This window comes from Nanorana parkeri, unplaced genomic scaffold, assembly GCF_000935625.1.
Source record: "Nanorana parkeri isolate BGI_ZX_2015 unplaced genomic scaffold, ASM93562v1 scaffold341, whole genome shotgun sequence".
In the NCBI taxonomy this organism is placed as follows: Eukaryota; Metazoa; Chordata; class Amphibia; order Anura; family Dicroglossidae; genus Nanorana; species Nanorana parkeri.
This window is the reverse complement of record NW_017306609.1, coordinates 847,121-859,178: the sequence shown is the minus strand read 5'-3', so window position 1 is coordinate 859,178 and position 12,058 is coordinate 847,121. Positions and strand designations below refer to the sequence as shown.

At 39.7% G+C, this 12,058-nt stretch overlaps 1 protein-coding gene across 1 annotated transcript in view; it reads right to left on the bottom strand.

Moving 5' to 3' along the window:
* Positions 1–11,459, bottom strand: part of MKL2 (MKL1/myocardin like 2) — a 124,468-nt gene extending 113,009 nt beyond the window's left edge. The window contains exon 1 of the mRNA XM_018558476.1: positions 11,293–11,459. Coding sequence (XP_018413978.1) covers positions 11,293–11,440 — 148 coding nt within the window. The 5' untranslated portion in view covers positions 11,441–11,459. The remainder of the gene's footprint in view (positions 1–11,292) is intronic.
* Positions 11,460–12,058: the final 599 nt, after the last annotated feature.

Sequence of the window (12,058 nt, the reverse complement as noted above, 5' to 3'; positions counted from 1 at the left end):
TCAAGCATTCTGTTCTAAGCAATGCCAGATGATACTCAGTCATGGTTGATGGGTAATAATGCAACAGAACCATTGGACTGTTGAGTAAAATGGCATGGGTAGATACGTTAAAGCGTGCAATGTGCGAACCTCAAATATACACAGGGCTAGGGATGTGGCCAAGAGTAAGGGCAATACTATGGCTAAAGTTTACATAGTAAGATACAGGTGAAACTCGAATAATTAGAATATCGTGCAAAGTTTATTTATTTCACTAATGCAACTTAAAAGGTGAAACTAATATATGAGATAGACTTATTACATGCAAAGCAAGATAGTTCAAGCCGTGATTTGTCATAATTGTGATGATTATGGCTTACAGCTCATGAAAACCCCAAGAACCCCAAATCCACAACCTCAGAAAAGTAGATTATTACATGCAATCAATAAAACAAAAATTGTACATAGAACAATATCGGACCTCTGAAAAGTATAAGCATGCATATGTACTCAGTACTTGGTTTGGGCCCCTTTTGCAGCACTTACTGCAATGACTTTTGCACAATATTCTAATTATTCGAGTTTCACCTGTAAATGACATCATCCCATAGATCCCCATCAGAATATCTTTCACAGATGTGACATTGATGAATAGAAAATCAGATGTGTTGCTATGAATTACTCCACTTCACATATTGACAGCTTGTGCCCAGTGTAAACCTGGCTAATATATATAAGGTCAACCACAAACAGCTAGAGATTAGAAAACATTGCAACCATTATCAATAATAAATCCAAATAAATCTTCCAAATGGCAAACCTTAGGCTGGCACTTTCATGCAAGTTAAACCTAGATTTCAGGAAAAAAAAGTAAAAACATTCAAAATACTTCTACTACAAACTGTCCTTAGGTGAAATACAGAATTGTTAAAGTGCATGCAAACCCCAACAATAAACCTACTGCATCTTACTTGCTTGCTCCCTTTTGCGATGCTAAATACACCAATGAAAGAAGTGTTTTGATAAATCTGTTCAAAAAATCCCATGATCCTGCCAGAAATCCAGTGCTGATATATGCCGCTGCATCAGTTATCTCAATCAATATTACCAGGAAGCAGGTTAAAACTACAAACCACCCCCCCCCCATCTTATGGAGAAGAGGCTAAGAGAGGGTGTTCTGTAGTCCAAATGTGTTGTGCCGCCGTCATTTTTATTATTTCTGCTGTTTCAGTTACACTGCATATATATTTCATTGTGTTATGCTGTATTTCTAGCTACCAGTGGTAGATTACCATTGTTACAGCCTAATCTGTATCTTCCTTTCACCCTGCTGTTTTCTGTACATTGGTGCAGTCTTCTGCTAGATCCTTCCAGCCTCTCTTGCTCATTAAATCAAGGATGATATTTAATTATATTTTAATCCTATCGATGAATTATGAAAATAATCGTTAGTTGCAGCCCTACCACCAGCCAAGACTATGCAGGGGTATTGAATAGAGATGAATAAACATCATACCGTTCTGCCTGACCCTGAAATCCAATTTACAGCAAACCTGTGCCCTGCCCACGGAGAGCAAAGAAACAAGGTTGACCCCCTCCTAAGCAGCACATAATCACCCATCCCTTCACAACCCCACTGCTCATTGCAGCCACCAGGAGTAAAAAAGAAAACTAGCCTCCCTTCCTCTCAAAAGACAACGCTGGTTCCTGGTGATTGATCCTGAGCCGTCACATGAGGATGAAAACAAAGCCCTGTGTAAGTGCTGTCTCCGGGCTTTCTTTCCCTGCTCTTGGCATCTGAATTGAGTGGTTAGGTAGTAAAAAGAAGGTAAGTATGTGTTGCTGGATAGTGCTGCGTTTACATGAATTTATTGCTTTGCCCTGCATGAGCACTTTAAAGATTCAGTGATTTTATTATGGTGTGCTTTCAAAGAATTTGTGGGAAACGAAAAGGGTAAAAATTCCCCCAATGGATTACTCCTATATATGATCACATTTCTACCATGAACACGCACATAAAAAGGTGTCCATATGAATCCCTATTAGAATGAAAAAATGTGTCTTGCCAACACCACAGCATTTCCTATACACAGTTGTGCTAGTATGTACTTTGCACTAGCAGCTTCTGCGTTTATCCTAATGCTGACCACTCATACACTGCATCATATTCAACGTGGGTGCTGTGTCTACGTACATCACCCCTCCTTGCTGGATGAACAGCCAAGGCAGGCATCGGAGGCTCGAATATATTCGAGTGGCTGTGGGAAAACCTGGCAAATATCAGAATGATGCACTTGTCTCTAAAAAATGGAGCAGATTTTTAGAACATTTATAATTTACAGCTATGGCACATTAGTAAACTCAAAATTTCCCTGAGCACTTGTCTCTAGCGTTCATTTGCTTTAAGCAGATTAAATGTTTGCTCATTTCCAACACATTCATTCATTGTTAAGTTACTTTTTACATTTTTCAGCAATTAGCTTTATTTGATTTTGATTTCCTCTAATTAATTGAATCTCCTTCTTAGGATATTAACAGGAATATCTATATAAAGCACCCTTTCTTATTTAGCAGTAAACGTGCTGGTAGCATTTAAGTGCTAGTACAAGATACTTGTCAAAAATATGCAAGATGTATTTAGTCTTGCTGCTTAAAAGCAGATTATAAACAGTTTCATTTATCAGTGTATCTGAAGAAATACCTTTTCCTATGGCATACAGTATCCTGACGCTTCTTTTTATTTTCCCACTGCATCATGGGACTGTAGAATAAAAAATATGACAGGTAGCCAAAATAAATTAAAAGAGAACTATTGGTAGAGTAAAATATACTCTTCCCAATGCTTAGAGCCAGCGTGGGACACTGCAGCTGTCACACACCAGCTCTATACTAAAAGCTGAGTGATCATGTAACTGCTAATCACTGAAAGCAATGACACCGCCTAGTCACCGCTACCCGCAGGGATTCTTCTCCCCTCTCTGTTCTTCCAGCGTTCACAATACAGACAGGGGAGGGGAGGGGCGGGTACAATCAGGCAGCGGGGTGGATCCCAACCACATTGTAAGGATCTTTCCTGGCTGCAGCGTGGCTGTCAGCATATAGCAGGCAGTAGTAGTCCCCTATCTGCTGAGTTTGGTAAACAGGAATACATTAGTAAATCGACTCCTGTGACCAAAAAGAGAAGAAGTAAAGCCCAAAACATTTTCTTCACTTTCTTAAACAGCACATTGGTTTTGCTAGAGAACTAAATTAAACTGTATAAAATATAATTTTTGAGAATATATCAAGTTACATGAGGCACTAAAAACATTATTTACAAAGGGCCTGCAAACACTGACAAAACTAAATAGTGATTAAAAAATGATCCAATGGCAAAAATAGCCGCATTTGATTCTATTATATGGCAAGTAAGGATGCAAGGGGTAGTCCTGCATGTGTACTGCGATGGGAAAAATAATGCAAGTGAATTTTCTGGTTTTGGGTGCATTGGCAGCCCAGTCAAACTTAATGCTTTAATACACTAGACCGCATAGATGTAATTTGGGTTATTAGGATATTATTTTTCAAAAAATAAACATCAGTAAGAAACTTATCTGTGTCTTCCTGTCCCCAAAGTGTGCTGAAAAGGTGGTTGTTTACCGATCAGAGATCCATTTCCCATTTGATACCAACCATTTAAACTAACTGTATACTGGATGTGCAACAGAACCACCTTTTTATGTCCAAAAACAAAATTGGTTACAAGTTGACATTTGTTACAATGCAGAACAGAGCCTAATATTTGGGTACCTCTGCTTATATGTGGTCCTGAAATCTGGGAGTTGAAATCTGGAATCTGTGCCCAAAAAAAAAAAAAAAAGCAGACAGAGGTCAAAAGACTAGTCAATAGCACTACCTATGGTCTCTCTATGCAACTGATCTTTACCCATTACTAACTTACCATGCTTTGTTCTGGACTGCAACTCTGTATGGAGGCAGCCATCTTGGCTTGGTGAAGGCAGGGTTTTTGCTTTCTCATGTCAGAGCCTACAGGAAGAACACAGCATGGCAGTAACATTACCAAAGCTCTCTCTAAATCTCCTAAGACTAGCCGACAGAGGCAGCAGTGCCTTAGTTCTCACACTGCAGAAAATATGAGGCCGTAGACACTGAAGTACCTAGGGTACCCTCACATACCAGGAAGAGTACTGCTATTTTTCAGGAGGTATTCCAGACAAAAGGTACATTTTCAGGGTCCTGCTTAGGCAAAATTAACATTTCCAATATAACATTGCAAATCTTGACTTTCTAAATTCAGTTCTACTTCAAACTCAGATTTTGTAATCATTTCTGCTATTATGAGCTGTCAATGAGTAAAAATGTGGCCCTGTCACTATCTATAGTGTTTCAAACTAAACAGTCTGTCTTCTACTTTCACTACAAAAACGACAACTGGAAATGAAAATCTGATTATTTGTATTAGGCAAATGCATAGTTTGTATTACACATAAGGCACATTATGTTTTGTAATATATACCACAGTGACATTTTATATTCAGTTATGCTATGCCCTAAGATTATGAAGCACGTTTGGGGAAAGAAAAACAAAAAAAGCACACATTGGGGCAACTATTTAGTAGGCAGCGGACTGGTCATAAACAGATTTGATGGCTACCACAACCGTCAGGAACAGAAGTCTGAGATTCAGTGAGCTGAATAGCTTTACATCATGAAGTCCTGTATGTGTCATGTTTCTATGGTTACCTGCAATATTCAGAATGTCAGTGTCCTTGAGGCATAAAGAATTTTATGGTCATAGCAGGGAACTTTCTAATTAAGCTAACAATGAGATGCATTACGCATTATCCAGCATATTCAGAAGTGATAAGAAAGAAACAGGCATTGTGTAGTTCTGTGAATATCACACACACACAAATACTTACGGTTACTGTTTGAACAAACCAGTCCTGCTTTCTGAACAACTGGTAGAAGGAAGCTTCGATTTGACCAAATTGATGGCGCGTTTGGGAAGATTTCTAGTTTAACATGCTGACTGGTATCATGGGAGTCTCTACATAGAAAGACTTGTAGCAAGGGTCAACCCATGATATACGCTGTATATCAGGACTGGACAAATCCCAGTAGCCAGGTAGCTAATCCGCCTTAAAAATTACAGCTGGCTCCTTTCTCTAATTGTTTTTAATGGAGCTGGCTCCTGGATTGTACAGGCTGGCTCCTGAATTTTATATTAATTTGTCCATCCCTGAATATTGCAAAGAGCCAAATTAAAATAACTTCCAATAAAAAAAAAAAAAAAAAAAGAAGAAGCTTATATCTTTATTTGGGAAAATTGTATGTTTTGAAGAATTCAAAATCCAGCTCATTTGTGAGCTTACAAGTGACATGACATACTGCCACAAGAACAATATGCAAAAAACTACCAATGTTCAATACAATCATTTACAACATCTTACACAAAATTCCTCATCAGGCTGTTAATGTGAAACTGTTCCTAGCCTATTCCTTTGGTCATTCACCAAAACATAAAACTACATTAAAGTGTGGAATCTGCAAAATTCCATTTAGCTGAGATTAGCCTGTACTGAAAACATATTTCAGTCTACCTGCTGTCCGGTATTAAAACCTTCACAGAAGAATCCTGGATCATTTTGAAAGTTCTCACAGAATTGCTTTCCATCTTGTGCAGCTCATAAAAGTAAAAAAACATCTTTTGGCTTTCATCATTCAATTGCAGCTTTGAACTTTATATATGACAAGTCTCAGCGAGTCATATTTTATATCTGCATCCACTATTGATTTATAATACAGTTAAAATCCTAATAGGTGCTGCACCCGCCTTTATGTCATTCAGCCAAAAATGCTAAATCTAGTCATACACGCTAAGAATTTCTCGCATTCGAGAGAAAAACATCCATTTTCCCACCTATGCTAAACAGAATGTGCAGAGTGTCAGTCTGAAGTGGGTGTTCTAAGACAGGCTGCATCTGCATGCATCCACACGTGATGCTGAGCCTCCATGACTGGAAAAAAATGAAATCCAATGAATGTGTCAGGGTTTCTTACCCTTCTTTGTCCAGTTGAGCTGCAGCATTTCTTTTGTTGCAGTGTGTCTAACACTGTTCGTTCCTCTGTTGGCGCTCTCGTATGACCAAACCCGTAAAACATCATAATTCTGCAACTACTGGCAAACTCCTCACAACTTCTTCTATGAGCAGGGGTGTGGAATTTTTTTAAAACTACTTGTCCAAGGACAAAAGCGGGGGCCCAATCTACTTGTCCCTCATGACAATCTACTTGTCCTGATACAAAAAATAATAATTTTAACCAAAAGGGTATTTAGCAGGGCTAAGAAGCGCTTCTCATTGGTCAGCGCTGTCAGGGGACTGCGCTGACCAACGATTGCTTGCAATTTGCGAACAAAATTCAGAATACATGGCACAGGTACAGATAGTACACCCGTACTGGTGGACGGGAAGGACCGTTTGCCGAAAAGTATAGCAGGGGTGCGACAAGGCCAGATTTGTGTGGGTAATACAATTTTCCCAAATTACTTGGGAAAGAGAATTTACCCTTTAGGGCTGGTGCAGACTTTTTTCGCGCCATGCACTGTTTTAAACTGTAATTATGCGTGATTGCACAGGCGCAACTGCGGCGGGAACCCGCACAACCTGCCATAGAAAATAATGGCACTGCCAGCGCGATCGACTGTTTTGTGCATGATTGCCGCACGGTCATGATTGCCGCAGGTCAAGGATCACCCACTCAGCTCTCACACACACAATGGTTGGTTTTAATTTTTTTAATTTTTAAATTTTTCATTTTATAATAATTTTTTTACTTTACCGCCTTTTTATTTTTTACATTTTTGTGGGCTGAAAGTCTCGGCTTATACTCGAGTATATACGGTAACTTTATACAGGGGCCAACAAGCCACTGTGTAATAGCATTTGGATTTGACAGGTTCTCTTTATTTAACCTTTAACCTCCAATACAGGAGTTCCAGCACAGCACTGTGCTCGTTCTCCTGTGACAGGAACGCTGAGAGTGCAGCATTCCTGTGTCAGTTCTCTCAAGCAGCAGAACGGAGAACGTCAGAGCGGAGAACGGACGTTTTCCGTTTGGCTACCCGCTCTCCATCCTGATCTGATTGGCCGTGGTCCCGGGTCCCCCAGAAGAGCGTGGGACCCCGAAGACCACGGCAGGGAGGGAGCCAGTGTGTGGGGACAGAGGCAGCTGCTGGGGACACAGACGGAGAGGCTGGAGAGGGGGGGGGAGAGTGAGAATCAGGCTGGTTACAAGTGATCTCGAGCAGCATATAGCTGCTTAAGATCACTTGTACAAAACGGCTCCCGCACTACCTTTAGCCCTGCTGCTTGCCCAAAGCAGGGTTAAATGTAGAGAAAAAACTACCCACCCGGGACTCCATGTCCCGGGCGATAGGAATTCCACACCCCTGCTCAGAGTGATGATACAGACACCAGTTCACGATTTAAGCTTCAGCTTGTCCATTTAGTCTCTCCGTTCTTGGGTGTGTTCAACTCTACCAAGTGCTCTGCTGTTGTTTCTGTGCTCCGTGTATGATCCCAGCTCTGGCTGACCGATGTCCTGGTTCCTGACTATTGTTTCCATTCATCCCGCTCTCAGTGTTCCCTGATCTGGTTCGGCTGACGACCCACTTTGGTATCTGACCTCTGCCTTGGCACTGATGACGTCCTGGACTTTCTTCATTGTTTTGCCTTATTTGCTTATTATTATTTTCAATCAACTCTTTTTTAACCTGCATGTTTCTGTCTGGTTTCTTGCTTCTCTGACAGAATGAAATGGACAGCTAGGGAGAACATAACTAGATGATTCTGGATGTCCTCCAGCCGGGAAATACTGCAACTTCTAATGCACACTGTGAGAAAATTCACAATCTGCAGTGAGATCAGAGTAATTTCAGTACAGTAGAGGAGCCTGTACAACTGTGCAAGACTGTGCATCATATCTGCATATCAACTCATTTGGGAAGAAAAGACATGGTGAGTTTGTATTGGGTCAAAAGATGAGGTGAGTCGTGGGTGGGGTCAACTTGGATGAGCATATTTGTTACTAACCTTCATTCGAGTTGAGAAATCTTATTATTTATGGTCAGTCTATGACGCCAATAGAGCTAGAGATCCGATACATTGAATATTAGCTCACCCTCAAGCAAGTTTTTGTACTGTTGACATGTTACATGTACAATTCAACAATCTACCATTGTACACACTAATCAGCTTCTATACAATGCTGTGAATGTTTAAGGAAAGTAAAAGCATTACCAACAAAGCTGAGTAAAACAAGACTACAGGCAAATAAACATTGATGCGTGAGAATCAATCATACAGGAGACATTATTTCAAGTCAAGGGTCTTCTTTACAGATGGTAAACAATGTGTACACATGCTGTATATGCCTGTACTGTGATCAAAGTTCAAACTAAACAAATCCAAGAAATCATCCCTGACGGAACTAACAACCCAGCATGATATGATGGCCTGTAATTTATCAAGGATGCTAAACAAAAAATGTCAGAAATAAATCTTCCTGGTTTGCTTGAACATAGAAAATGTCCTGCCAACTCAACAAATGTGGCCTATGACACGTGAAAGAAAACAAAAGTATTAGGACGCGATCAATGTTAGATTACATTAAAGTTTTTTGTTTATCATCCTTGTAATTGGTACTTCACTGTGTTCTATCCCAGCTGTTCCTCCATACACATCCCACGCAGGAACACAATGACAGGATACAGGTTGCTACACTGTTCAGAAACCTAGACAACAAACCATGACTAAGGAGAACAAATTGCATAGCTGGAGGCCAACAGAGCTGCCAGTCATTAAATTTGAAATTAACCTATCATACAAATTACAAGAGCTGGTGAAAAGCTGAACACCTGTCTAGTTAGTGTCACGTGTACCTTTTAGGAGCAATTTCAGCTATAAAAAATTGCTCATTACTCTGTGGAAAAAAAGCCATGGCAAAAGCAATTGCTCTGACCAACATGCCACCTATTACCAATGGTTCAGATACATCTGCTCGCCACTGAAAAGGTCTCAGAAACACAAACAGCACCACACAGTTATGAACAGATAAGGCACAGTATACAATGTGCTTGTTCAGACATGGGCTTAACTTGTTTTGTTTACACCAGCGTAAAGTAAATAAATATATATATATATTTATTAGGGATGCACCGAGTACTCATACTCGCCCAAATGCTCTGATACCTTCCCTGATACCGGAACCTCCGGTCAGAGGGAGATTTCTGGCTTCCTGTGCAATCAAGAAGCCGCCCGGCGGGTAAGGACACGCTGCCCGGCTTCCTGAATGCCCGGGAAGCCAGCTCCATGCTAGCGGAAGTACCGGTATCAGCGAGAACCGAAATATATCGAAAAGTCAGAAAAGTTGGGGTTTTTTAGGCAGCCGACTGACAACTTGCACACCAAGAATTTCTTGAAAAAGTATATTTTAATTGATTAAAAAGCAAATAGAATTGATAAAATTGACAACATGATTCCCCTATAAACTCACTCCACATTGATTAAATTCATTCATATGTAGATGACAATCAGAATTCTTGTGCAATTGAACATGATTGAAAAAGCATGATTGAAAAGTTCATAATTACATAACATGATTTATATAATGGAAGATTATGGAGGAGCTTGATTTTCTCAACGTTTCGCACTAGATAGCGCTTCTTCAGGAGATGAAGAGGGAAGTTGTCCTTGGAGTCTGTGTGCATCCCAGTCGTTCACCCTGGCTCAGACCGTGAAGGAATAAAAGCAAATGGCAAGGAGGGGAGAAAGAGGAGAGAGAAAATGAAAAGAGGCCCAAGACCCCAGTAGAGGCAGACCCAATCGGGAGATGGCGGGGGTACCACTCCTCGCAAAAAATTGGGAGTAGATAACAAAACGTTGACAGTCAGCGTAGTAAGGTAACCGTTCCTCTCTCTCTAACTTTTCAATCATGCTTTTTCAATCATGTTCAATTGCACAAGAATTCTGATTGTCATCTACATATGAATGAATTTAATCAATGTGGAGTGAGTTTATAGGGGAATCATGTTGTCAATTTTATCAATTCTATTTGCTTTTTAATCAATTAAAATATACTTTTTCAAGAAATTCTTGGTGTGCAAGTTGTCAGTCGGCTGCCTAAAAAACCCCAACTTTTCTGACTTTTCGATATACGACTCTTAGGGGTGTTGGCATCCTAAGCCTTGATCCAGGTCACTGTCTTTTCAAATCAGAGAACCGAAATATAAATATCTCTAATCGTACTTGATACCGATACTAGTATCGGTGCCAATGCCGAGTATTTGGGCGAGTACTCACCCAAATGCTCTGATGCCTAGCCCGATACTTCCGGTATCAGGAAGCCGGGCAGCGCGTCATTACACGCTGCCCGGCTTCCTGATTGGCCAGAAAGCCGGCCCCCATGCTCTCTCTTCAATTATATACAAGGAAACAGGCCAGTTTTGTTTTAATATTGGAGCATTTTCTGTGTGCCAAATTCACCATGCCATAAGACAAGCTCTATGTGGTGTTGCATCAGCTGCGCCAAATCACATTTAAAGTACTATGCAACAGTTTCTATCCATGTCCAATCGTGTGCGCCAAAATAATGAAACACTTGCACAACTCAAACTTTGGGATTTTTTTTTTCATGCTTGTTGATAATGATCATCTCCAAACTGAAGACACAGACAGCAATGAAAATCTGACATGTATACTGATTCCTCTCAACTTTATCCAAAACAAACAAAAAAAAAGGTTTTGGGTTTATATTACATCCTAGAGTAAATATCAGTGGAAAAGGATCCTGCAAATATACACAAAGCCTACCCACAATTCCCATTTCTGACACATTTCCAGATCAGGCCCAATTTCTTCAGCTAGTCAGCATGAAGGACAATCCTATAAAATCAGGGAGCCTATTTTAGGCATATTATCTATTTATTTTAAGGGTGAAAAACTGCAAACTTCTATTCATTTCAACCAGAAAAAGGTGCTAAACAGACTTCTAAAATGTCTGATCTGAAAAAAAATTCCCCAAAAGTGAATTTTTTTAAATGTAAAAATCTCCGTAACAATACTTCACATAATCAAGGTATAATATTTTTTCAGGAAGGCCCAGTAACATGTCTGAAAGCATATAAAATGCAGGATAACAGATTACACCAAGTGGGATAAAAACAAGTTACAATACTGTGACCTCTGTAAAGTCGCTCTACAAAATATAAGATTTAACACTAGGAAATTATTTGGTAGCCAAACTACTTACCATTTTTCCGTTCTTTAAGAGGGGGCAATTGCTGGACTGACTGCAATGACAGCTCCTCAAAATCATGGGCAACTGCTTCACTTTGAGGACTGGGAACCAGGTGGAGAGAAGACCCAGTTTCCCCATCCTGAGTCATTTGATGGTCCATTGTGGTGCAAAATGACGAAGAAAAAGAATGATCTTGCTTCACTTTTTCAACACAAGACTGTAAAAATGACACACAAAAGATAGGTTAGATAAAAGGTTAATGACAAATCAAACATTTCTTTCACATTAAAGTTTTATGAAGCATTGTAAAAATCTTTCATTTGCACATTCCTTACTACAGCAAATTAGGTCTAAATAGGTAGACTTCTTTGTCTTGTAAGATCCTTATATATTGTGAAAAAATGTATGTCTAATGAAAAGGGAAATAGAGGGTATCACATCACAATAAAAGCATTGACCACACACAGTAAGAATTTACAAAGTAGCAGGACCACAAAAAGCAAATCCAAAGAAAATTGTTCATGGCCACCTACTGCATCATCTGACGTGATCTGTATATAAGAGTAGTGTACATCTTTAAGAATGAAGGCCAAGATAGAACATATTTTGTTTCAAAATTATCACCAACATAAAAATAGATGGGATAACAGGAATATATCATTTACAACCTTGTAGAAACCATTTAACTACAATGACAAAAATGGCCAGCATAGTTAAGACCTCAGGCTAAAGGTCAAAAAGAAAAAATTACTTTGTTCAAAGAGAAACAACCAGCGAC